This window comes from Wasmannia auropunctata, unplaced genomic scaffold (genome assembly GCF_000956235.1).
Source record: "Wasmannia auropunctata unplaced genomic scaffold, wasmannia.A_1.0 LD336026.1, whole genome shotgun sequence".
NCBI classification, from domain to species: domain Eukaryota; kingdom Metazoa; phylum Arthropoda; class Insecta; order Hymenoptera; family Formicidae; genus Wasmannia; species Wasmannia auropunctata.
Window position 1 is genome coordinate 146121 of NW_012026864.1, and position 24471 is coordinate 170591.

Here is a 24471-nt window from a genome sequence, read left to right on the forward strand (position 1 = left end):
CCCCACTAACATGGATACTATCTAATATCGTACTGTTTTTTGGCTCTGTTTCGGCATCTTCGCGATTTGATGGGATTTGTGGTGCCTCCGTAACTTGAATGGTGTTGGGACGGCAGTCGTCATAGCAGGTAACTCGATGGTTCAATGCATATTCGACGTACATACTGCACGCGTTCATGCATACTATTAATGTCGTAAGGATACTCGAGTACAGTGATGTAAAGGATACTCTAGTTTCGGCGCCTGGGAGTAAAACATTTAGAACAAACGCGTACAAAATTATTTCTACATTATACAAACTTTCAATTTCGAATATGATAAGATATATTTCAAAACAGATAAATACTGGAAAAGACTAGAGGCAGGTATTTACTGCGAAAAAAACTAAAAAAAAAAAAAATAGTTATAAGTACAAATATTTAAAATAATTGGGAGCACGAAAGAAAAACTTTACACCACTGTGTCGAGCATGTCGAATGTCGAAGGGTATTACTAATAACAATCTTGTATCTCGTTGCCCGAACTCTACGGGGAAATTGTGTATTGTTCATATCTTGGACGAGTGAATTACGATTTCTAAGGAATTGTTCGCACTCTGTCATCCGCTGACCGATACAAATGGCACATTTGCATTTCTCTGCGCGCAGCTCGCACATCAAACTGCTGTCGGCTCTGGACTCGTCGTGGGCGGTTAACGCCAGCAACGGACTTCAGGCGCACGGGCATCCTCACTGGTTGCAGCTGCAGCTGGCCGCCGCCAAGCTGCTAGACCTCGCGTTGCTGTTGCCCGCGCATAGATTACCACAGTTTCAAATGTAAGCGGAGAGAGAGAGAGAGAGAGAGAAATATTTTAAAGTAGAGCGCCTACATATTTCGTTCCGCGATAATCCGCATTGTCCCGCTCGTTCGCAGGTACAAATGGGCGTTCGTCGGGGACGCGGCGGCAGGCTGCATGGATAACAACAATTCATCCTCGGACTTTGTGCCGCATATTACGAGAATAGCGAAATTGATGGACAGTAAGGTGAGCTACTACAATTGATCTTGCTTTCGTGTAAACACGGGAAATTATTTATGGCGCAATTATCGATTTTATTTCCCGCGACCGTGAGGAGGAGTGATTTAACGAGAGCGAGAGCGTAAATATAAAGTTTTAATAATTGTAATTGTAATCGTCCGTCGAGCATTCCTCGGGTAACAGGCATCTCTGCGCTTTCTCATCAAAAACGTACTCCTCCTTGCACTCGCATCCGCTTCTGCACGGCGTGTAACAGTCTACTACGTCCGGCTTCGAGCACGTGAATTGGCAAAGACAATGCGTCCAGATCGATCTGTTGTCGCACTCAACATTCCTCGAACGCATGTAATCGAACTCGTCGTAGTCGTACCCGGGAATTCGGTGCTTCGTGTATCTGTAAACTTTCTCGGACAATTTATACCAGTTGAATTGCTTGTCGAAAGGATCTCTCTCAAAAGGACCGATATTGTTTCCAAAAACGGCGTAATTCGACCCAGGACGCATGCCGTGATTCTGATTTTCCGTGTCGTCGAAATCGTTTGCAATGTAAAAATCGTCCTGCGCGACACTGTTGTATTTTTTATTGAAACCTTTTGAGCGATCCGCTGACAAATCCTCGTAGAAGTCAAAATCGTTGTACTCGGAGTCGCTCGTGTACTCTGTGATAAATACAATAATTAAATTATCGCAATATTCGTTAATTGTATATGCACGTTAGTAAAATATGAAGAAAATTGTTTTTATTTATTTAAGTAAATGGATAAGAAGATGGAATCATTGTATCGATGTTTCATGAATCTCTTCTTGTTTAATGTTAAACATTTTTATTTGCCTATTATTTTAAAGACTCGGTTTAAACATAGAACAAAAATTTAATGTTTTTTTTTATTAAAAGGAAATTTAATTAATTAAATTAATTCCATATGAAAGGCTGTCTTATCTGCGCGTAGCTATCTCTTCATTAATATTTGTTCTCATAATTAGCATCAATTAACTTAAATTGAGACCATGTAGAGCATATAGAATTTAATTACCATTAATAAAAAAGATGGATATTTATGTTATATTTTATATTTGTAGATAAATAGACGATTTAGAATTATTCCTTACCTTATCTTTTTATTTCTAATAAATTCTTAATTGATTTTTCTTTTATAAAATTGTTGAGAAGCAACGTAACTTTTAAATTAAACGTTTATATCAATCTTATATAAATAAAAGAAAGTGCAAGAATTAACAAGAAAATTGAGAAAAAGAGAAAAATACTTTATATAAGTCTGTATTTTAGTTTAAAAAAAGAGAATGAAATATGAAATCGTGTCTTTTAAATGATGTTGCTTTAGTACTCACGTGCAGTAATAACTATTACAGTACACAGAATGTAATAAAATAAGATTTTCAGCCAGGCCATCGCCATGATCGTCTCTGCACGGACCGTTGACAAACTCGATGTACACTATTAGAATCAAATCGTACAAATAGTCTCAATTATCGCTATGACTCTGCTCTTATATCGGTTCCACTTAAAGACTATTGCTGCTAAAAAATTTCACTTAATTCAATCTTTGTTGCTAATACATTTTAATCTTAATTTCCGAGAAGCGTAAAAATTTCTATTACAGTTATCCAAATCTAACGTTTGCTATAATTGATAGATGTATTACGAGAAAATCACAGGAACTTAATGTGACGCGCTGTCAGCAACACTGAAATACTTATTTTATTTTAGTACCGTGAGAAATTACATATATATGCGTTCGTTTTTGCAACTAAGCCAATGCACGGTCTCGAGCAGTGTTGTGCAACATTTCGGCGCTATACGAACGCAATTTTTCATATTTTTGCATCGTTTCATGTTGCTTCTGAATCACATATCAAACAAGGATTTTTCCTTTTTTATTCTTTCTTAAAATTTATACTGATCTCTTTTTACAGTTCAAGCCGGAAGGTCCACCGCCAAAGAGGAATCCGGGGGAGCTTCTACTGACGTCGAATAACGTTCGCTCTTTGCAAGATCTGCATAATTTCTTTTCGAGCCTTAGCCGTCGCGCCACGTGCGACACGTACGTGCCGATAAATAACACGCAACTGGAGACTGTAATCGAGCAGGACTTCCTTGAGAAAATGCCGGCCATGCCAGCGAGATAGTAAGGACGCTAGGGAAGCTATATAAATAATATTTATTCACATCGGGAAGAGATATGTCGTTAAGACACTTTATCCTTTGATATATTTATAAAAACAAAGAATGTATGCAAAATATCACGGAGATTCGCCGCACTTATAATTCTATACGTAAATACTACATTGTATAAATGTAGCACAATTAGAATACAGGCATCCAGGAAACGCGCCACCTGCTCTCCTGTTTTCTTCTCGTCTCGAAGCGTTCACTTGACCAGCAAATAAAAACGAAAAGGAAAAAGGATTTGTATTCCGTATCGATGATAAGTACGATAAATTTGAGAACGAATTTTAGTCGCACAAGATAAAAGAAAGGCTATGTCGAGAGCTATATTAATCCCCTCGCAGACACATCGATCGTGAACGAAATGGGAAATTTCTTTTATAGTTCAAAATCTGGAATGTGAATCTGGGGCGCGTAAAATAACACTCGACGCTTTCCATCACTGGTTTTTTATTGATTAAGCTTTCGACCTGTCTCCTCATTCGGTTGTGAATAGTTATCATCATGTACAATGGAGCAAGCTAAACTCGCTCGTTGGCCTGCCGTTGTAAAATTGTATAAGAGCGTGTACAGTGTAACATAATATTTATACGGAACAAGGTCTTCCCGCTACTTTCTGGCACATACAAACGCATCCATCGTAACTTTTCCCGCCGATAGTTTAATTTCTTTTTTTTTCCCCTTTAAAACCCCGCGTCAACTTAAAATGACAGGCCGCAGGAAGTTTCTTCGCAGATCCGAGCAGTAAACGCCGCTCTGAAACGCCGGCAGCGAAAAATTAATAACCGGAGATATAAAAAAATTCAATTAACGCCCCGTTTGTAATACGAAGTGTGTAGATATTGATTATATATATATATATAGGATGTGGAAGTTCATGAGGTTTCACGGTGAAGCTCCAGGCGGGCGGAGTGAAGACACGTGAACGCACGGAGTGAGACGGAGATCCGGTTATGTTTTGTACCTGTAATAGTTCTCGCATGCGTCATCGCTTGATGGAAACGTAATCTGCCTTTCGCCGCGTTATCACGGCAGCGTTATCACTCACTTTTGGACTTTTTGAATCCAACCAGGGAAGCGTATATCGTGAAGACTTGTGAACTTCTGGGCTACGTTCAGAAATTTCACCTAGGCATTGCATCTAGATATCATTTTATCGATACGATTATTTACACATTCGGCATAACAAGGATAAAACGATAATACCGTGAATTCCTGAACGCAGCCCTGTCTTAATTATCTAAACGTTAAAAATATCGTCTCAAACGCTCTTTATTTTAATAACCGACTTTCTATGTGAACCGATCAATTAATACTACATAATGCAGCATTATATATATATACGCCGTATAAATGACGCGTGCTTGAGATAAGATGTTATATTTTTATGAGAAATTAGTTTCGTATGTATTGAGAAAGAATCTAATACCAAAAGAATATCTACTTGATCCAGCGTACGCGACGTATCCGTACAAGCTTCTGCACACAATTAGGAACTAAAAAAAAATGAAGAAAACTTAAAGATAATATTGGGATATATGACGACAAAAGTGTATTGTCTATTTTGCTCAATACAAATTTTAAAGTTGCACCGGACGTCTGTTAAAACGCATATTGTTACTACTTTTGGCAAATGAGCTCTAAAAAATTATACGTTGCTAAAGACATATCCCTCCCTTTTTACTGAAGTGTTTTTTTTTTTAATCAGTAATTGAATTAAGTAATTTTCTCCCTTCAATTTTGTGGTCAATAAACAAACCAATATGATATATGACGGAATTACGTTCACACGTTGGTAGATATTTTTTGTCAATAATATAAATGACATGCCAATGAGTGCTTAATGTAAAATTTATACTATAAATTTATATATTGTATATATTTATTTCTATACATAATATCAACATTATAAATTTATATTACAAATTTATGTATATCGCGTGACTTGTATGTACTCTAATATAAAGCAAAAAAATCGACGGCTTACACAGCGGATTTATTTTTTTATATGCAAACGCATTTGGAAACCGTGCGAGCCTGCAAGTCACATATACAATGTACAGCAAACGTAACGTCAAATTATTAGACACTCTAGCTCGATAAATCGATTAACTTCGTTGTGTCTTGCGTTGCTATCATTACAGAGCGAAATTAATTAATTTCTAAGAGAATAATGTTTGGTTTATGTAAGGCAATATTTAGACCGAAGTTTACTACCCGGGCGGCTAAAATCGTCGAGGTAGTACAAGTTCATTTTATTGCTTTAGTAAAAAAAAAGGGCTTGTGCAAGGATCTATTGTTTATTGAACATAAAAGAAGATATTTATAATCCAGTTATGTATATTTATATATATTATACGCGTTAGTTGTGTACGAGCAGTCGGCGATACGATTTTAGTATGTTTAATTTTTCTACGAATTAACGTCTTTTTTTTTCATACGACGGTCTGCGCGGTCTGCGAGTTAGGATAGTCCAACTACGAGAACACCTTTCTGACTCACAGACCAACAGATTAGTTGAAGTATAGCTATGTCGGAGAAGTAATATATTTATGTACCGAAGTTATGTCGTTTTATGTAACAAATATTCGACAGATACTGTAAATCACTGCGATTTTGAGCAGTGCGCCCGCTTTTACCATTAATTCGTTATGTTGAAAGAAATAAAGATTATACACTCCAAGAAAAATAAGAGTTTATAAATCGGTATCGATGTAAATAAGTTTTTTTTTTTTAACAGAAGCGACTGTAAAGTGTATATAATTATATGCAAGATCATGCAAGGTGTCCTTTCCTTTTTTTAACAGTAATTGCCTTCAAAAACCCGCGTGAGAGAGAAACCAAGTGAAGAAACTGAATGAAGCTATGAAGCTGAAAGATCTTCAAGTCTTTTCGGGTCATCATTACATTTGTTGTCATATGACAAATACATAATACTAGCCTTCAATAGCCGCATCGACCATCTTGAATGGTGCCACCCGAGGTGAGAAAATTTCCCGGAAAAGCACGAAAATTTTAATGGGGGAAACCTTATTCGGCGAAACCTCGGGAATCGAGTCAATGCAGATTGCGGAAGGTAAATAGATGGGAATCCGGAAGAGATACGCCGTCGAAACAGTCGGGACTCCGGAAGACGGCACTAGGTGAAGGTCACATTCTAGGTCGTAAGACGGGCGGCTTGCCCATCGACCTCGTTGAGAAAATCATAAGAATCATCTCGTCTCGATCTGTCGTCGTTGACGTCACGATATCAAGACGACCGTCGTCGTGAATCGTGCGATCGAAGGCGTCCCATTTGGCCGCGCTGCTCTCTCTCGCTCGTCCGCCGCGTGGCGCGTGGTCCCACCAGCCACCCAGGTCCCGCGGCTCTGATTCGAGTAGGTTCGGGGCCCGAGCGGTGACAAGGAGAGGCGAGAGAGAGAGAGAAAGAGCTGAGAACGAAGGAGGGAAGGACGTGTGGAAGAAGTTGAGTCAGGAGAGCTCGAAAGAGGCTGCCGAAGCCGAAGAGTTGGCGTGGCTGGCGTCCGCCCGCATGCATGGCGCGTGGCGAGACCTGATGCAAACGGCAGCCCTGAGCCCGCGAGCGCTACGACGACGACGACGACGACGACGACGCCAGCACTTGGTTTACCTCCGGGACGGGATGTCCGTGGGACGACGGTGAACGACGAGCGAGCGAGCGAGCGTGCGCGCACGCGGCACACGCGGGGGAACCGGTTCGCACAGAGCTCCGTCACCGCGAAGGCTGAGTCGGTTGAGCAAGGCTGTGAAGGTCCTCCGCGCGCGAGCGAGGAAGGTGAAAGCGCGTCAAAGTCTTCTCGCTGATCTCCGCTCGATTCTCCTTCCCTCCCCGCCACCCCTCCCCTCCCCCCGCGGCGGCGGAACCAGGTGCGCGTTTCCTCGTCGCGTCTTCAGTCTTCACCCCGAGCTCACCGTCTTCTCACGGCCAGGTGTCTCGCGCGAACGTCGGGCAGGGCATGCCCGCGTCAACGCCGCGCTCCGGCCAGGCCGTGCCAGCGTCGCGCGCGGCGCGACGTCCGTCGTGCGGCTAACCTAATTCACGGCGCGCGGAATCACGGAATCTCGCCAATCTCGGCGAGGCGGATGGACGGACGGGCAAGAACGGCGCGCTCCCTCCCCGCGATGAACGCGAGTCTCTACGCGGCGACGATGGGCACGGGCGACAAGTGGGACAAGGTCTGCCGGCTCTGCTCGGAGGAGAGGAACGAGATGCTGCCGATCTTCGGCGACGAGGGTCTGCAGCGCAGGGTGGCGCAGAAGTTGCGCGCCTGCCTGCCCGTGCTCGTGTACAAGACCGACCCGCTGCCGAAGCAGATCTGCCAGTTTTGCGCGGCCAGGCTGGACGACGTGTACGAGTTCCGGGAGTACTGTCTCAACGTCTTCAGGAGCATGCACGACGTGTTGCTGAGGTACAAGCAGACGGAGTCCGCCCAGATATTCCTCAACGCGATGAGGAACTCGTCGGACCCGTGCCAGGTTTGTCGAGCGGAACATATTTTCTCGCGGGAAAACGCGTAAATCCCGTAAATTCTCTTGTCATTGTAAATGTAAACAATCAATGTAAACAATCAACCGGTAGATTTCACTCTTCCAAGTGGACTTTCTCTCTCAATCGTTGCTATTTCGAAAACACGCCAGGTACAGCTCTGCAAGGAGAAGTCCAGAGCACCACCGCCGCTGGTTCCTCTATCAGCCGCCCTGCCGTACGACGACTCGGCGATGCCGATCAATCAAGTCAATCAGGACCATCTCCAGAACGTCTGCATGGAAGCCCTGTCCGAGTTGCCGTGCGAGGTGGAGATCAAGGAGATGAGCACGATGGAGTCGATTTTGAGCGCCGAATCTGCCGTTTGCGAGCCGCTGAACAAGAAGCGCAAACTGTCGGAGATGTTCGGCATGGACATTCAAACGGAATCCATTCCCGACATGGAAGGGGCGAGAGCCCCTAAACCGGATTATCAGGCCAAGAAGGAGGACAAACGAACCAGTATTCTGGAACAGGTGCTGACCGGCAATCTGACGAAGAACAATCACCAGAAGCTGCAATCTAGAGCGAAGCTAACTTCGGAATGGTGGTGCGCGCCCTGCAACAATTATTACAAGTGAGTAACTCTCCCTTTACTCGCCGCCGGTGCTTCCGGCGATCGTTTTTCCCCCGGGATCCGTCGTCGATCGTCGTTCGATAACAAAAATTTTCGTCGTTTTCCAGGACGAAGGACAGCCTGATGAAGCACATGCAATTGCACTGCCCGCGTATATATACTTGTAGAAAGTGCTCCGCGTCCTTCGACTCCGTCGAGGTCTTGGCGAGACACGAGGCCAACAGTCATTTGAAGGTCAAGCTGGACTTCACGGAAAACTTATACGATTGTGATCAGTGCGACCGGCAGTTCGTAAGCTGGGAAATGCTCAAGCAGCACAGGCTGCGCGATCATGTAGCCGAATTGACCGAGATCGGAAGTAACACGTGGTGTTCATTATGCAATAGGTAATTTGCGATCGCGAGGGACCTATTTACCTTCACAGGCAGCTTCTCTCAGTATTTTAAACGTGTATTCGATTTTCAGATTCTTCCCTAAGCTAGAATCTTATCAAAAACACGTTCAGTTGCATCAAGCGTACTCGGCGGTGATGCCGAAATTGTCGAAATCTTTGGAATCCCTGATGGCGAAAACGGATGAACGAACCAGAGAGATTAAACGAGACGAACAATATTACGATAATGTGAAGCTTCTCACGTGTCCCACTTGCGGGAAGGTATATGAAGTCGCAATTACGTATATTAAATATTGAAAAGTTCTACGTGTTTTACATCCTCTGACGATCTCTGTATTGTCTATTGTTGCAGGTTTGTACCCAGCAGAGCGCACTGTCGAATCACATGCGCACTCACGAACCGAAGAAGCACAAGTGCGACATTTGCGGCCGGTCATTCGGACTTTTTATACGCCTTGCGGGACACAAAATAGCCGAGCACAATGAATCGCCAGTCTTGTCGGCAGTCGAGCAAGAGGAGGCCTTGAACGCCGAGAGGGAGGCGAGGGAAGCGAGAGACGCTATGACCCGCGGTACCAAGAAATCCTACTCCGAGGTTTGTTCCGATCTCACTTCTTGATTATGGATTATCGTTTATTTGGCTCGTAATAACACAGACCTGTTTGTATTTATCATCTTAAATTTGTCTACTTATTTCTAAGCATTTGTCCATTATCAAATGCTTCCTATAATGGGACTCGGAATCGAACCCGGATATTCACTCTTGCCACTTTTAGCAATCCTACACCCCATCTTTTGAAGCAAAGCTAATCGTTTAATTCATCGTAATCTGCGGTTGAAAATTATCATGAGAGAATTGTAGCGAAAATAAGCATAGAACGCATTTGGATTTATTATTAATATCATATCCTTTTTTTGTTTGTTACATGTAATGAAATACGTATTGGATTTAAAAAATTAGGGAATAATATAATTTTATTAAAACAGGATTTTGATGTAGCAAGTATACAAAAAAAAAAGGATAAAAATGCCCACCAGTCGCGATAAAATTGCGAAAGTTGATTGCGTTTTCCTATTATTTGCAGTATCAGAGATTTAATTTGTCGCTACAACAGATTTTGAATTCCTGATTTATGTTGCGTGATTCTTTTTACACGTAGATAATGGAGAAGAACGATGTCCCGATAGACGACGAATCCCTGGCGAAACACATTTCCGGTGGGAACAAAAACGTGGCGAGATGCGGCATTTGCTTGCAATGGTTCAGCGATCACACGACAATGTTAACGCATCTCGAAACACACGAAAATTATTGCCACAAATGTAGTATATGTAAAAAAACGTTTAAGGAACAGTCGCAGCTCTTGAAGCACGAGGTAAGTCCCTTCTCTCCCCTCCCCACCGGGAAGACATGTTGTTACAATATTATTATCCGTTCATTGTCGTTGCATTTTTTTTTAAACTCGAACTACCTCCTTGCTCGGTAGGCTTGTCATAAACGCCTAACGCTCGATAACGCCTCACTGTACACGTCCGCTGTTAGCAACAAATCATTCATGGATATGACGCATCAAAAGACGCACACGGTGGATAAAACCTATCACTGTGCGAAGTGTAATAAAATCTTTTTCAAAGAAGTCTCGCTACTCGCCCACCAATGCACGGGCGGAGCACTGTTCGGAAAGAAAGCCGCCGTGAAGTCTCGGCAGAAGACGTCGCCCTACGTCAGCAACAAGACGTACCAGTGCTCCAAATGTGACGCGACTTTCGCGAGCTCGCAGTCACGAAACGCCCACATGAAAATGCATGCCGAGTACATGCGCGGTAATACGGTACGCAATGGGACATGATATTACCCCATAACTTCAGTGTTCAGTAGCGGCATCATATATTATGTGGTAACGTTACGTTCTTAGGCGCAGACACACGAGATTAAAGTAGCCAAAGCGGACGACGAATTGATGCCAAAATTACAACCGGAGGCACTGCTGGAATACACCGTATCTCCGATCGAGCCAAAGGTTGAAATCAACGAGCAGAGTACACCTCCGCCTCTCAAACGGACCCTCATTAAAACTTCTAGCGGGTAAAGAGATGTCTCGAGAAATTTTGTGTTTTATCCTGAAAAGTTTAATCCTATGCACTTATTATCTTTTTTTTTTTTTTTAGATATCGGTGCGGTGTGTGCCAATCACCGTTCGTGTCGAGGGAGCTAGCCGTAGCGCATTTGAGATCTGCACACCCCGTGATGCCATATCAGTGCCCTTATTGTAAGAAACGCTTCACGACGCAGTACACGTTTACTCATCATATCAAGACAGAGCATCCCGACGAGCCCGAGAAATGAAGGTCGTTTGGATCACGTTGAACGAAGTGGACAGATCGAAATGATATCACATGTGCCTCGTATTACGTATGAGAGAGAATTCTGTTTATAGATTGTACAGGGTGAAATGCATGTGTGGTATATATACATACACACACACACACACACACACACACACACACACACACACACATATATATATATATATATATATGTATGTATGTATGTTGTATGTATGTATATATACGACCCATATACTGTACATGTACGATATGTACAGTCTATACATATTGTGTCGATTTCCGGCTGTTAATTGGCCTTGAGGACTTTTCTATTGCATAACTGCAGACGTACAACGTTGAAGTGTTTGTTACGCGAGGCTATTGATATTTAGTACTTACACTGAACGTGCCTGTACAAGTGCTTTGTTTTACGACAATTATACGAACAATTAGCAAAAGATCTTATTCGGGAGATCTCGCTTTTGGGGGAAAAAAAAATAATCCTAAAATAACAAATAAGGCGGATCTCAGGCGCGAGAATCGAAACGTTCGGACGGTCACGTGAAGCAACGACTAGCGACGATAGAAATTTAATCGCGCAATTTGTATAATATTTATATATTTTAGATTTAATCGTGTACATTTCTCTCGAAATATTAATAATTAAATGTAGTTACAGTAAATGGGAGTCCTGAAAAATCTCGATTATATTCTAGATCCACGACCATTTTAGAAACGTTCCCCGTATATTCGCTCACCGCGAATGACGCGTATTCGATTTTACAAGGCCATTGTTGAGTTATCTTGCGTTTTATACAGCTCCTCGATATCGCCAACGACACGATATCAGGGGGGGGGGGAGGATGGTATCGAGGATTCCAGGATGTTTAATTCGCGTTAAGATGCATTCCCTTGTAAGCAACGTTTCGTGCATGCATGTTGACGTCCTATTTCGTGTCATGGTTCTACCTGGTCCCACTGTTGTGATTGCCCTGCGATACAAGGTTTAAAGTTTCTCTTCGAGAATACCGAAAGATCGCCGTCGTCGCGACGACGAGCGAAGAGTCGCGGGCGTTTCTGGCCGACAGCGCGGTGCCGCGTAATTTAAGTGTACAATCTTTATAAGTTTATTTTATATATACTTGATTTACAATAAACTATTACTGAAAAATATTTCTGATCCCCGGCCCGGAAATATTTTTATGCGATTATTCTGTATATGCCATTTAAAATCTGAGTCATTATTGGCCAAAGCGAATTTACTGCATCTTCAACGTACCAGTAATTGAATTTTATTGTATTGTATTTATTATATTATAATTTAATATCTCACTCTTTCATATACATAATCTGTAAATCAATTTACGATGATTTTCGCTTTTCACGAATTACGTCACTAATGAAATTGAATTAGAATGAATTAGGTACATACGTTTCGTAGTTATATTAGCGAATTATAAATATCTAACAAATTAATAACGTTAGATAATCGTTACTATTGCTGCAATAATTCTAAAATAATTATTTGAATGATCTTTTCTGAAAAGGCAACTCGCGCGACAATAATCCTATTCCTGTGACTCTCTTGTAAAATATAAGCTATTTAAAAGAAAATTTGTAACTTCTATTATTCTATTCTTCTGTATTTATGCTTCCAGAAAATACCTTTAATATTTGAATTTATCTTAGATAAAAGATTGTAGAGAAGTTGATATTAGCAGTAATAGTGCTGATGGCAGCGAAATGATATCTGATGCAGTCAGCATTTTGCCACTTCAAATTTCATATCAGCAAGTTAATAGTAAATTGTTTTGTCGAATTTAAATAACTGATTTAAAAAATCTAAATATAAAATAAAATTTAGAAGCTTAAAACATAAAATATAGAAAGAAATTTTGCATTAGAGATATCAGAAATAATATTTAGCATTATATATATAGTATATTTAACTTTTTTAACAATTTACTGTTATTTATTTATATGTACAAAAAGGGACGCGAATGCTAAAAAAAAAACATTTCTATAAATATTCTAATACAGTGTCTCTTTCCATCTTTCGGGTCGTGACTGTTGTAAGCAGTGGTCAACATAGTGGCGCTGAAAATTGTTTTCCAAGAAGGGAGTTTTAGACGCCAGACGGTTTGGACCCCTTGTGGATGCTGTACGCCACGTAGTGCTGGATGGCACTGAATTTGAAGTTGTTCAGGCTGAATCGCGTCGTTACGTCCCTTCCGGTTCCTCGTACGAGAATTATTCAGGTCTGTAAAAAGAGAAATAATTACAAAATTAGCGAACCAGCGCCGTCCTTTTGATTCGGTTGGGTGTATTGTAGGTCAAAAAGCCGGGAAGAGAAGTAGAAGCGGTTAGACGGTTAGGCCAGGTGACTAGGCTATGTATTTATCGATTGAGGGCAGATAATGAAATGTCTTTAATAACCGTAATATGTTACCTGTGACGCAATTGCAGTTTTACGTGTATTATTCTCGTTGACGCGACTGAGAGCACCGAAATTTGAGCTTTCAATCGTAGTGGCGCAATTTATTATAAATAATTGACGAATACGTACATTTCTAGCGTGTGCCACTTGCAATATCGATTTTATTGGGTTGAATGATTATTTAGAAGCGTTGATACAATTCGGTAGCCATTGGACATTAACACCGTTTATATCTTCCGCAGTATTCTCTCTTCGCAAAGGTTTCAACATGCCACGAAAACGCCTTACAAAAACAAAGGTACGAAAAATTTATATATTCATGATTAACTTATGTAGTCAATATATATAGGCATAATCAAGTAACCGATACAATTATGTAGTGATTTTATATGGATGCAGTTTGTTGATATCTCTCATAATGAAAGATTATCAATCCTTTAATATCAATACATATGACTATAAATTTTAATTATAAACTTTAAAGTATACAAGTATTACTCTTGTGTGTAAAGTGTGACACAATTACAATATTATTTGCTAAGAATTTTATATTTATAAATTGTATGAGTTTATCAATTATAAATATTTATATTCATAACTTTCTCTTGTTAAGTAATACAAAAAGACTATACATCAGTTTTTCTTGACAACAGGTTCAGTCTCCCAAAGCTAAACCTGGTAAGAAAGCAGAGAAATTAGATGAAAATGGAACTTTAAATAAGAAACGCGCGAATGATACAAATGATGAACCTGCTCCAAAGAAGGTAAAAGTCGATTCAAAGGCATCGAAGAGCACTGATAAAACCACTGATGCATCTACCGCGAAGAAGGCGAAGAATGAACCCAAGCAAATGCAAAATAAGACGGACACCAACTTGGACGAAATAGATTTTGAATGTGCAAAGATAAACGAGGAAGGAAAGAAATATAATCTGAAGATCTGTACTTGGAATGTTTCTGGGATAAGGGCTGTAATCAAGGTACTGTTGTTAAAGTACATTTCCGTAATATATCATAGTACTTGTATAATGATTCTTCTACTATGTTTGATCAGAAAAATGGAATCGATTATATCGCCAAAGAAGACGCAGATATATTTGCTTTGCAAGAAACAAAGTGTGACAAAGATAAGATGCCAGATGAAATTAAATTACCAGGATACAATCACTATTTTGTCGACAGTAAGTATATTCAAAAATAAATTTTGACACTGCATATACAAATCGTATAGTTAATAAATGTTCAATGCTTCAATAGGTAAAAAGCCCGGTTATTGTGGAGTTGCTTTGTTCAGCAAGGAAAAGCCCATTTCTGTGAAATATGGTTTGAATAATTCCACTTTTGACATCGAGGGTAGAATGATCACGGCGGAGTTCCCAGAATTTTTCGTGATCAACGTTTGTAAGTTACTTAATAAATCTCTTAAATGTCCTGCAAAAATTTGGAATATATATACAGCTCAATGTATTATGTGATGTAGACATTAATATAGTTCTTAAAAGTATATAATCTATCTTCTACAAAATATACATCTCTAATTTTGTCAAAAACATTACTTGGATTTAATAATTATTAGAATATATTATAACAGATGTGCCAAATGCTGGACAGAAGTTGGTGACGCTGCCGAAAAGATTGGAGTGGAATAAAGTATTCAAGAAGCATATTCAGGAATTAGATCAAAAGAAACCTGTTATCATATGCGGTGACATGAATGTGGCCCATCAAGAAATTGGTACAGTATCAATATTAGAACAATAAATACAATTTTTGTGTCATATTAGACTTGTTTAACAATAATTCACCAATATTAGACTCATTTAATCAATAATTAGTACGCGAATGGAAACGTTAACTTATTAATATTGATTTCCAGATTTAAAAAATCCCAAAACAAACACTAAAAATGCTGGATTTACTAAAGAAGAACGAGATGATATGACAGATTTTTTAGCTGCCGGATTTACAGATACCTTCAGACTGTTGTATCCGGACACCGAGGGTGCATATACGTTCTGGTCGTATTTTGCCAATGCACGTGGTAAAAACATTGGATGGTAAGTATATGAGTTATATTAAATTTTTTTCCTTTATCAACGATTTGCATATCGTACACAAATATGATAGCAAATTTTTTATAATTGAAAATATACTGTATACCTTAAAAAAATTACTAAATCTAAAATTTTTTTTATATTTAGGCGACTAGACTATTTCTTGACATCAGAACGAATCAAGAATAAAGTGTGCGATAATATCATAAGGAAGCAGGTTTATGGCAGCGATCATTGTCCCGTAATACTTTACCTCAATTTGTAATTTGTAATAATAATAAATATTCAACGTGTTCCATTGTATGAAAACATCAAAATGAAACTTTTCTCGTGTGTGCTTGCAAACATATAAATTACATTATTTTATTTAAAAAAGTATACGTATTTTATTTGTATTCTCTGCGATACCACGTGGAACATTTTTCTAAATCCATATATCTTATAGTTTAACTTTTATCTTGACAAATTTTCAACTCTCAATTCTTGAATATTATCCAATGAAAACTTGTCAGAGCGATAAAATTATATGCAGTCGGATATAGCTAATGAACAGAACTGAGAGGTTTTACATTTCTTAATTTTATTAAAGAAAGGCTATTTAGATTACAATCGCCTCTTGAAGCTTAAGCTGTTTTTTGCTCTTGGCTTTAACTTGTGCAGCGATGCGATCCAAGTCCCTGCGTCCCTGACTGGTCAGTTTACGTCCGCCGAGGGGCGCCTTCTCGATGAGCTTCAACTGCTCCAGGCTCTGGAGCGCCTTCCGCGCGACGCCGCTCGACGATCGACAGAAGTGGCTGGGATGAGTGCCGTTGCGTTTGCGTCCACCGAAGATCTTCGTGACCGCGCCGACTCCGATCGGGCTGCGGATATAAATGTGACGCACCAGGGCCGCACACCTGATGTAGTACCAGTCGGGATCGTAGGGCGCCAGCTCCTTGAACTTGGCCGTCTTCACGAGATCCACCCACTCTGGCACTCGCATCTTGCCGGTTCTAAAATTTTACGGAGTGCAACGTCGAATCGCAATTATACATATATCTTGAAGCTGTCTTATGCACGTGTCTGTGACCAAAAATAATATTCAGTATAAAATGGGAATTTTTTATAAACTATTATGAAAACGAAAAGTTTAATGACAGAAAATGAATATTTAGAAAAAAACAAAAACTAATAAAAGTAATAGATTATACAAATTACGTTAAATTTAGTCGCAAGAGCGAATTAGATTAGATTTTAAAATTATACTCATTCTACTTATAGGTTAGATTCCAAACGTTATTATACTTGCATTTCTTACTCACTTTTTCAGAAAGGCTGCAAAAGCCTTCACGAATTTTTGCTGGTCTACGTCTTTTAACGTTACAGACGGCATCTGGAAAAGAGATTTAATATAATAAAACGATCAACATGCGAAATGTAGGCACCACGTGGAGATGAGATGCAATTATTGATGCAGTAAGTAAACGTTCTAAACATTTAGATTAATGCACGACTAAAATAACCGATAAAATCGGGTTATTAAACTGATTACGTACGTTTTTATGTGAATTTTCGTATTCTATTCGCTATGGAAATATGGAACCGTTCTTGACAATACGTATTTGACAATAAACTTTCTTTCGTCAGAGAGAAGCGTGAGAGAGGCCACGGCGCCTTTTTGGGTGAGCCGATTCTCCTCCGTACACTAGCGCCCCACGTCCACGTTTTCAAAAAAGGAACTACGTACCACGTCTATCTTACAACATTGTCGATCAAATCATAGCATTAGAACGTGGTTCGTGTCCGTGCTAAACGTGTCTTACATGTATATGCCACATCCTTCTTTCTTTTACTTTCTATTTCTCGCAAAACTTTATATTACATAAATTAATTATATATATTTTTTAAATTAAAGATTTTAATACAAGTACATATTAAATGTTATATATTAAAGCATGATATCATATACAAATTGTCGTAATTAATATGCGACCACTTTCCGGATATCGCGAACGTTGTAATTTAAATTAATCATAAAATTGTTGAATATCTCGCGCCTATTTAAACGATATATCGTTATAATTAAACACTATAGTGTTTCGAATTGTCGCCAAATTCCGTGCAAACTCTTGGCGTAAAGTTTGCAGCTCGGAATTTGGCTACAATTTGTAGCAAACTTTACGAATATAATTTTTGAATGCGCAATTTTTCGAGAATAAAAAGAGCCCAAAGAGTCCCAGCAATCTGATCGAAAGATGGATGTAGCGCGGACGCGCACCACAAATTGTATTACACCCGCGGTGCAGAAAAGTGAATGTTGCTATGTAGTTTACATCCATTTCTTCAGAGGGCGTTAGTGCACGAAGGCATTTCGATCAGCTGGTAACAGGCAAAAGGCCGGCCGTCATGTCGTCTCTCAGGTTTCTCTCTGACGACTGCCGACTGATCACGAAGTCACAGCTGACTATCGACTATCACACACGCTACACACAGTATTGCACAGTATTTTGACTTGATGAGACTTGACGTCGATTTCGATGCTCAGTGCATACTGTATGTACTGTATACTTTCCGTACCTGTATACAGATACAGGTAGTTCAGCTTGTTTAGCTTGTAAAAAACGAAGCTTTGATCCTCATTTCTGAGCAAGACGAGACCGAGTAATTGAAAAAGCGAAGGCTCAAGCTCAGGCATTTGGATTCTTATTATTGTGACACGGTGTGATGTTCACCAACAAGAAGAACAGCCTACCACCGAGGCCTCACATGCCAAGCCATGAACACATGCTGGAGGATCTCGACAGAGCTGGGGTGGACGACGTGGCGTTTAAAATCACAAGTAAACATTTGTAATATTTACGTTGGATCACAGTTGTGTAAAAAAAAAACATCGCGCATTTTAAAGTCCTCTCTCTTTCTCTCTCTCTCTCGTAAAGCGTAGCAAGTAGAACTTGTGGAAAAACTGGAGTCTAATTTTCTTTTTATTCGCATCTGATTGCTGGATGATTCATTTCGTTCAAAAGAATCGTTAGATTGTATTCCTGCTAATATAATTTCAGGTGAATTGTGCACAAAGGACGGGCAGACGGGTGCGAGTAACTCAGATATGTACAAAAAAGTGAAAACCTATTTGAATACCAAGCAGCAGTTGAAGCAGCTGGAATGTACTCTGAAGAAGGAGGGACAACAAATGCAGGTGGATAATGAAGAGATAAAGAGGCTCGCGGATGACATTAGGCAGCAGGCGCAAGCCGCTCTGGTAACATAGAAGAAATAAATTCATATTCGCGAGGTACATTTTATTATATAGGATATTGTTTTAATAATTTATTATCTCGGATAGAGAGAACCTATTTTGATATACTTATGTAATTTATTCCAAAAAATTTTGGCCACTGTTAATCTTTAAATGATATATATTTTATATATGCCCTTCTTAGAGCACCTGCCTATGTAAAAAATAAGTTGACAAATACAATCTGCTATAAAATACATTTTCAGTTATTGATAATTCATTACAAATAAATTTAATTCATATTTTGCGAATAAAAAAAAGAAGCATTCGCTGAGATGCTGTACAAGATACATTAAATTATTATAATATTGTCTATAATAAGTATTTGAAATCTCTCGATAAAATCTTGGTAAAATCTTGGTCAATAATCCCTTTATATTCTTAACATGATTGATATGCATACGCGTACTCGTATGTATTGGTACATTGAACAGTACACCGATTACACAGATTGATACGTCCTTACGTTATTTAATGGTACATAATATTTCATAGAGCAATCCCAACGAAATTTATGACAAGGCACGGTAACAACTTAACATCTAGCGCTACTTGTGCAGTAGCACGATGCTACTGATAATTATATTCTATCACATTTATCATGAAGAATAACATTTATAAAGATTTATGATTTCCTCTTGATCTTCTTGCATGTAAAAACTTACGAGTTACTCTTACATTCCCTTTATCTTTATATATTAAAAATATGCGAAGTAGCCCAATTGAGAGGAATCGTACAGTTCGGTTATTCAAAGAGTTATCAAAAATTGCATTGCTTATCATTAAAAAAAAAAAGAGAGATTATTTTATATTTTTATCGTATACCTTTTTAATACTTTTTTAGCTTGTATGTATAATTTTCTTACAAAACAACACACACTCTTCATTTTAAATTTTTGAAGAACTCTTCGAATGATAGAGATTACAGTATGTTACCGATGCGCGCGCGCACATGTGGCTATCTTCGCATAATTATATCTTATACAACAAAAATATATTATATTTTTATTGTATAAATATCGATTAATTTATATCTTATAATACTGTGTCGTGCGCACAACTATTCCAAAAAATTATTTCTTTATTTTCGCGAATAGTTTCCGAATGAGAGATCAAACGGGTTTAACCGATATATAATTTAAATCACTAAATCACTGCATATATGCCACTGAGCAATATATTAATAATACAAAAAAATGATCGAAAGCTCGAAAACAGATTAATTATTGCTAATATCAAAGAATATATAGTTATATAAAAAATATATAGGCTTATAAAATCTGATAATACAACTTTCACGTAGCTACTCTAAAAAAATACGCGAACGAAAGGTATGCAGTTTAAATTAACGGGTAAATAGCTATCTCTCTGTACACGTAACGGTACGTCTTATTTTGATATAGCTCATCCGTCTATATGTATATAAATTCGTACGATATTCGTATCAACACGATTTGTATAAGAACAAAAACTATTCAGTGGGATAAACTTGGTACCATGTCAAATCGGTTTGCAGGTTCACTAAGGTAGGCGCACCACGTAAATCCCGGTGGGTATCCTGAAAAAGTCACGTCGACAGATTAATATACATTAATGAGACAAAGACGCAAATGTAATGCGTATCCTGACATATGGCTCACATATCACTTCCTTTACAAATATGTCGTATTATAAATTTTTATATAACAAATGTATTTTAGTGAATCTACAAAAATTTGTTAATAGACAAATGTGTGACAATACTTAAATTTTATTTCCTCGACATCAGGATACGCACGTTTTAACCTAAACACTCTGGTAGCATTATTGCTCAATACGTGTTATTTGTTTCAAATAAAAAAATCAATTGTTTATATAATGTTAGTAGCATCTTTCACCTGTACTTAAAACTCGAAAAAAAAAAAAGAAAATAATTTGTACGGAAGAATTCCAAAAATACCGAAATAGTATAATAGTACAAAAGACAGTTAAATAGGATTGTAATTTTTAAAATTACTTTTTTCCTTTTTTATGATGTCAAAGTGTTATTAAATGCGCAAATTTCCAAATAACTTCCATGCATGCGAAGGCAGAAAATAACTGGCCATAAAATTAATGAGGTAATAATAGCGATAGAGTTACTTCTTGTTAAACACGTAACACGCAAAAACCTCTTAGCAAATTGGATATCACTGTGCAAGGAAAAAAAATCATTCATTCAAAGTGCAGGTAAATTTAGAATTCATTTTTTACTCTGGTACGTCAAGTCCAATCGAGTTTAGTAAATATATAGAGTTGTGCTAGAATTTGAAGAAGTATATTTACAATGGAATCAAATTCAGTCGTGTTTGACGTTCTGACATTAATGTAAAAATATGTGCATCTTTTTCACCGTATTAAAATTCACTTTCACTAGTGTGAGTGTGCTGTAAAAGACACTTGCTATATAAAACTTGCTTGATGTAATACTTACATAATATTAGAGATTATTATTACGTGCTGATGATATGCGGATGAGGTAATATACTGAGATTCATCATCTTCCGTCCGGCTGCATGCAAGGAATGCCCTCAAGATTAGTATGTTAGTTACACAGTTATTAATGCTACACAAAAAGTTAACACGAGCTCCGAAAGACTATACGAAGATGAAAAAAAAAAAGATTAACGCTCAATCGTCGTTTTACTGTTTCACACAAAAGTACACGGCATTGGTAAAGAATAGACATATGTATATATTTTTATTCCACAACATTTTTAACAATCATATAAAAGTGCTTTACAGTTTGTATATATAAGAATATCGGCGGTTCTGTACAATTACAATTTTTTTTTGTGGTGGATTCTGCAATAAGTACTTTCTCTGTAAACACAATATAAAAGTATATTACATCTTAACTACGGCTTACATCTATGCAAATTTTTAGGACGGATGTGACGAATATGCAAATTTGATATCTCGTGTATATCGTACACGCGAGACACTACCACGTGTCTCTTGGTATTTAGAATTGCGCGTGGGCACGCGACGGCGCGTGATGCTTACAATATGTCAGTAATTTGGATAGAAGTATCTATAACATAATTGAGAGTGAATCATCTCGTATACATTGACCATTCTAATTGAATAATAATTTTATCGTAATCAATTTGCTCTTTACGATTGTACACGTACGATTGCACTAAAGAAAACAGAGCGAATATGCTTAGTCTAAAGAAATCCCAATATTCTTAAAAACACTAACATCAAATAACCATTAGATTTATTGTCTTATGGGATTCATCATTTCTTTTCCAAACGATACACACATTTGACGATTCTGCTCCCATAATATATGTATATGTTGCACGGTATACCCTGTTCTTTAATATAAATCTCATAGTATTAAAAGAATTATAACGCTTTATCTCAGACCTATGGCAAATGTAATAATAAAGGCTCGAAAAGGCTCTTTTAACCCGAAAGAACCCAAGATAAACGCGATAAAATATCGAGTACGATAGGTGCCGTTCGGTGTTTAGTCCTTATCATACTAGTACTATTACTCCCCACAAAGAGACGACTCTCCCAATCTTAAGTAGTGACAAAACCTTTCAATTAAGTTATATTAGTCACAAGTTGTGCGTGCCTTAGGAATAAAGACGAATAATAACGTTTGTATGTACGCTCGAGGAAAACAAGCTTTACCTTCTAAAATGGTGAACAATTTTGTTTACTTTAGTCGTTTATCTTGTAATACGCGTTTTGCTGAATATTTCAACGATACACAATAATCTAAGATCTGCAAAGTGATCGAGACAAAGTTTCTCCTTTATTTTTAGCACTTTTTAAAATGCCACATATATATTTTGCAAGCTTCAAAGTTTTTTTTTATAACATGTATACGATATAACGTGTATGTACATGTAATGGTGTACATGTAATTTGACATGTTATTTAATGGCACGATCAAGCGCAACTGCTAATTGTGCGGATGAAAAGTTTAAAAAAAAAATCAATATTGACGTATCTATATCAATATCACAAAAAATTTGTTCAAAGATTGTAGTGCAAAGTAAAAGCAAAGCTAGATATAAACGACGTGAATATAATAATATATAGAAAGCACATATATGAAATTTTAGATAACAGATAAAGAACCAATTTTTATGATACTCTAATATCTTTCGTTAAAATTTCATTAAAATCAATGCATTGTGAATGCATTAATTTTTCAATAATTATCAACATATGGAATGTGACGTAACAAGATAGACAGTCTCAAATTTACGATTGTTATCAATACTCGAATTGTTATATATATAGTCGATTATTATACATACTCGAATAGAAATATGTAAATTTTAAAAAAATATAGCATTATATCATATTTTTACGATATATAAACAATATATAAATCGTTCGGTGCATAAACGATTTCCATGAATTCCTGCTATGCAATGATAAAATAGTATACAATTTATAAAAAATACAATACTAAAACCACAAATGGATTTTCCTGCCGTTATATCAATGATGTTATCATTTATTACGTTGCGCTTATCTATTAACATCGTAATTTCAAAAATATGACTATTGATTCAACCATTGCGTAACAAACCTGACTGTACAATATTAAGTCGTTTGAAGTGTCAGAGACACATCAGCATAGTTTCTCTCTCCAAGATCTTTATCTCGTAAGACTCTAAAGTAGACCCCTTTTAAAAGTGATATCAGTCTCCATTGGCAGTCATCTAGTGAAGTCGGGCATTAGAAAGAATTTACGTAACGTCAACTTGCCTCTCGGCTTGTGTTTGAGATGGTCCTCAATGAATTGACAAGGGCAACGGGCGGAGACACAATGGCGCGGTGGTACAGACAGACCCATAACGCCTCTATCACGTTCCTGCGAGTCTATAACCAGATCAAGTCTGCGACGCACGAAGTGACGTGCCCATCGAGACGCATACCTCAGCAACAGCAACTCCGCCCGTTCCTGTCAACACACACCATCATCATTCAGTACAACCCTTCGCCTTCACGCGAAATAGTAATGTATGGCTTCTCTTCCACTCTTTCAATTTTCTGTCAAGAAATTTTCAAAAATTTATATTGAGAACTGATATTCATAAATAATATCCTTTAATACAGTACAGCTCGTAAATATAATTGTCTATATGCTAATGATATGTCTCTGACTGCCATCATGCTAATAACGTTTTCTCGTAAAAGTGTTTCCGTTGTTACGTTAAAATGCTTATTTATTACCAATTAAAAATTACTTGTTCACCATTTTACAGATATATTTGCTTTATAAATATTATATATATAATATATTTCAAGAACAAGATTGTTAAATGTAATTAGGCATCAAAAATTATTGTTAAAGAGAATACTGATATCAGAATAAATGAGAAGACTTGATAAAAATTAGCCCTAAAAATTTGTGTATTATTTGCTTCCTAAAGGAAACAATTTATCGGAATGTGCTGAAGTAGATGGAAATAAAATAAAAATTATATGCATCGCTATCTAGTATTTCTATAAACCTATGTTAAGCCGCGTATCTATCATCGATTTTAGCGTAATTAAAAATGTCTTGATTAAAAAAATGGTCCAGCTCTACAACTATATATTCTATATATATATTATATATATATATACTGTCTCTTATACACATCTCTGAGCGGGCTGGCA

General features: G+C 37.9%; 7 protein-coding genes across 18 annotated transcripts in view; 4 read left to right on the forward strand and 3 right to left on the reverse strand.

The window, feature by feature from the left end:
• LOC105452637 (protein dopey-1 homolog) overlaps nucleotides 1–5895 on the forward strand; it is a 17531-nt gene extending 11636 nt beyond the window's left edge. For 2 of the 3 annotated variants that reach the window (XM_011693925.1, XM_011693926.1), the window contains exons 23-26: nucleotides 117–128; nucleotides 648–815; nucleotides 913–1024; nucleotides 2954–5895. In XM_011693925.1, the coding sequence (XP_011692227.1) occupies nucleotides 117–128; nucleotides 648–815; nucleotides 913–1024; nucleotides 2954–3166 (505 nt within the window). In that variant the 3' untranslated portion in view covers nucleotides 3167–5895. The remainder of the gene's footprint in view (nucleotides 1–116; nucleotides 129–647; nucleotides 816–912; nucleotides 1025–2953) is intronic. The other variant, XM_011693927.1, reaches the window with a different exon arrangement.
• Nucleotides 1141–2739, reverse strand: LOC105452636. Of its 2 annotated transcripts, XM_011693924.1 has the most exons (3): nucleotides 2683–2726; nucleotides 2369–2474; nucleotides 1141–1677 (listed from the first exon to the last, which is right to left on the reverse strand). In XM_011693924.1, the coding sequence occupies exons 2-3, from the start codon at nucleotides 2433–2435 to the stop codon at nucleotides 1154–1156; spliced, it is 591 nt and encodes a 196-aa protein (XP_011692226.1). In that variant the 5' UTR covers nucleotides 2436–2474; nucleotides 2683–2726; the 3' UTR covers nucleotides 1141–1153. The 2 variants fall into 2 exon arrangements, with proteins under 2 accessions (XP_011692226.1, XP_011692225.1); XM_011693923.1 differs by having other exon boundaries at nucleotides 2369–2739.
• A 1179-nt stretch (nucleotides 5896–7074) lies between the features above and the next one.
• Nucleotides 7075–11229, forward strand: LOC105452643 (zinc finger protein 84-like). Its single transcript, XM_011693935.1, has 9 exons — nucleotides 7075–7703; nucleotides 7866–8329; nucleotides 8437–8715; nucleotides 8795–8984; nucleotides 9076–9318; nucleotides 9884–10099; nucleotides 10211–10555; nucleotides 10640–10809; nucleotides 10893–11229. The coding sequence occupies exons 1-9, from the start codon at nucleotides 7311–7313 to the stop codon at nucleotides 11068–11070; spliced, it is 2478 nt and encodes an 825-aa protein (XP_011692237.1). The 5' UTR covers nucleotides 7075–7310; the 3' UTR covers nucleotides 11071–11229.
• A 1834-nt stretch (nucleotides 11230–13063) lies between these two features.
• Nucleotides 13064–15918, forward strand: LOC105452644 (DNA-(apurinic or apyrimidinic site) lyase). Of its 3 annotated transcripts, XM_011693939.1 has the most exons (9): nucleotides 13222–13309; nucleotides 13384–13431; nucleotides 13731–13786; nucleotides 14142–14468; nucleotides 14543–14669; nucleotides 14746–14889; nucleotides 15080–15223; nucleotides 15365–15545; nucleotides 15690–15918. In XM_011693939.1, the coding sequence occupies exons 3-9, from the start codon at nucleotides 13757–13759 to the stop codon at nucleotides 15805–15807; spliced, it is 1071 nt and encodes a 356-aa protein (XP_011692241.1). In that variant the 5' UTR covers nucleotides 13222–13309; nucleotides 13384–13431; nucleotides 13731–13756; the 3' UTR covers nucleotides 15808–15918. The 3 variants fall into 3 exon arrangements, with proteins under 3 accessions (XP_011692239.1, XP_011692241.1, XP_011692240.1); XM_011693937.1 differs by lacking the exon at nucleotides 13384–13431 and having other exon boundaries at nucleotides 13064–13309; XM_011693938.1 differs by lacking the exon at nucleotides 13222–13309 and having other exon boundaries at nucleotides 13323–13431.
• A 187-nt stretch (nucleotides 15919–16105) lies between these two features.
• LOC105452645 (40S ribosomal protein S19a-like) lies at nucleotides 16106–17214 on the reverse strand. The gene is made up of 3 exons (XM_011693940.1): nucleotides 17078–17214; nucleotides 16844–16914; nucleotides 16106–16534 (listed from the first exon to the last, which is right to left on the reverse strand). Exons 2-3 carry the CDS (start codon nucleotides 16912–16914, stop codon nucleotides 16141–16143), a joined length of 465 nt encoding a protein of 154 aa, XP_011692242.1. The 5' UTR covers nucleotides 17078–17214; the 3' UTR covers nucleotides 16106–16140.
• A 681-nt stretch (nucleotides 17215–17895) lies between these two features.
• On the forward strand, nucleotides 17896–20671 carry LOC105452648. 2 transcript variants are annotated; one of them, XM_011693948.1, is made up of 3 exons: nucleotides 17896–18360; nucleotides 18581–18813; nucleotides 20333–20671. In XM_011693948.1, the coding sequence occupies exons 1-2, from the start codon at nucleotides 18246–18248 to the stop codon at nucleotides 18787–18789; spliced, it is 324 nt and encodes a 107-aa protein (XP_011692250.1). In that variant the 5' UTR covers nucleotides 17896–18245; the 3' UTR covers nucleotides 18790–18813; nucleotides 20333–20671. The 2 variants fall into 2 exon arrangements, with proteins under 2 accessions (XP_011692250.1, XP_011692249.1); XM_011693947.1 differs by lacking the exon at nucleotides 20333–20671 and having other exon boundaries at nucleotides 17897–18360; nucleotides 18581–19013.
• Nucleotides 19174–24471, reverse strand: part of LOC105452646 (transmembrane protein C9orf91 homolog) — a 9432-nt gene continuing 4134 nt past the window's right edge. For 3 of the 6 annotated variants that reach the window (XM_011693941.1, XM_011693942.1, XM_011693943.1), the window contains exons 5-6: nucleotides 23575–23770; nucleotides 19174–20374 (exon numbers count right to left, since the gene is read on the reverse strand). In XM_011693941.1, coding sequence (XP_011692243.1) covers nucleotides 20292–20374; nucleotides 23575–23770 — 279 coding nt within the window. In that variant the 3' untranslated portion in view covers nucleotides 19174–20291. Of the gene's footprint in view, nucleotides 20375–20738; nucleotides 21347–23574; nucleotides 23771–24471 lie in introns of those variants that run through there. The other 3 variants (XM_011693944.1, XR_974764.1, XM_011693946.1) reach the window with 3 other exon arrangements.

Coding starts and splice junctions, on each gene's coding strand:
- LOC105452636 (XM_011693923.1), bottom strand. CDS start 2,435: ATGGCGATGGCCTGGCTGAAAATCTTATTTTATTACATTCTGTGTACT. Junction 1,678..2,368: donor TGTAATAGTTATTACTGCAC/GTGAGTACTAAA, acceptor TATTTATCACAG/AGTACACGAGCGACTCCGAG.
- LOC105452643 (XM_011693935.1), top strand. CDS start 7,311: ATGGACGGACGGGCAAGAACGGCGCGCTCCCTCCCCGCGATGAACGCG. Junction 10,556..10,639: donor AGTACATGCGCGGTAATACG/GTACGCAATGGG, acceptor TTACGTTCTTAG/GCGCAGACACACGAGATTAA. Junction 10,810..10,892: donor CTCATTAAAACTTCTAGCGG/GTAAAGAGATGT, acceptor TTTTTTTTTTAG/ATATCGGTGCGGTGTGTGCC.
- LOC105452644 (XM_011693937.1), top strand. CDS start 13,757: ATGCCACGAAAACGCCTTACAAAAACAAAG. Junction 14,469..14,542: donor GGATAAGGGCTGTAATCAAG/GTACTGTTGTTA, acceptor ATGTTTGATCAG/AAAAATGGAATCGATTATAT. Junction 15,546..15,689: donor CGTGGTAAAAACATTGGATG/GTAAGTATATGA, acceptor TTTTATATTTAG/GCGACTAGACTATTTCTTGA.
- LOC105452645 (XM_011693940.1), bottom strand. CDS start 16,914: ATGCCGTCTGTAACGTTAAAAGACGTAGACCAGCAAAAATTCGTGAAG. Junction 16,535..16,843: donor TTTGCAGCCTTTCTGAAAAA/GTGAGTAAGAAA, acceptor GTAAAATTTTAG/AACCGGCAAGATGCGAGTGC.
- LOC105452648 (XM_011693948.1), top strand. CDS start 18,246: ATGTTCACCAACAAGAAGAACAGCCTACCACCGAGGCCTCACATGCCA. Junction 18,361..18,580: donor CGTGGCGTTTAAAATCACAA/GTAAACATTTGT, acceptor ATATAATTTCAG/GTGAATTGTGCACAAAGGAC.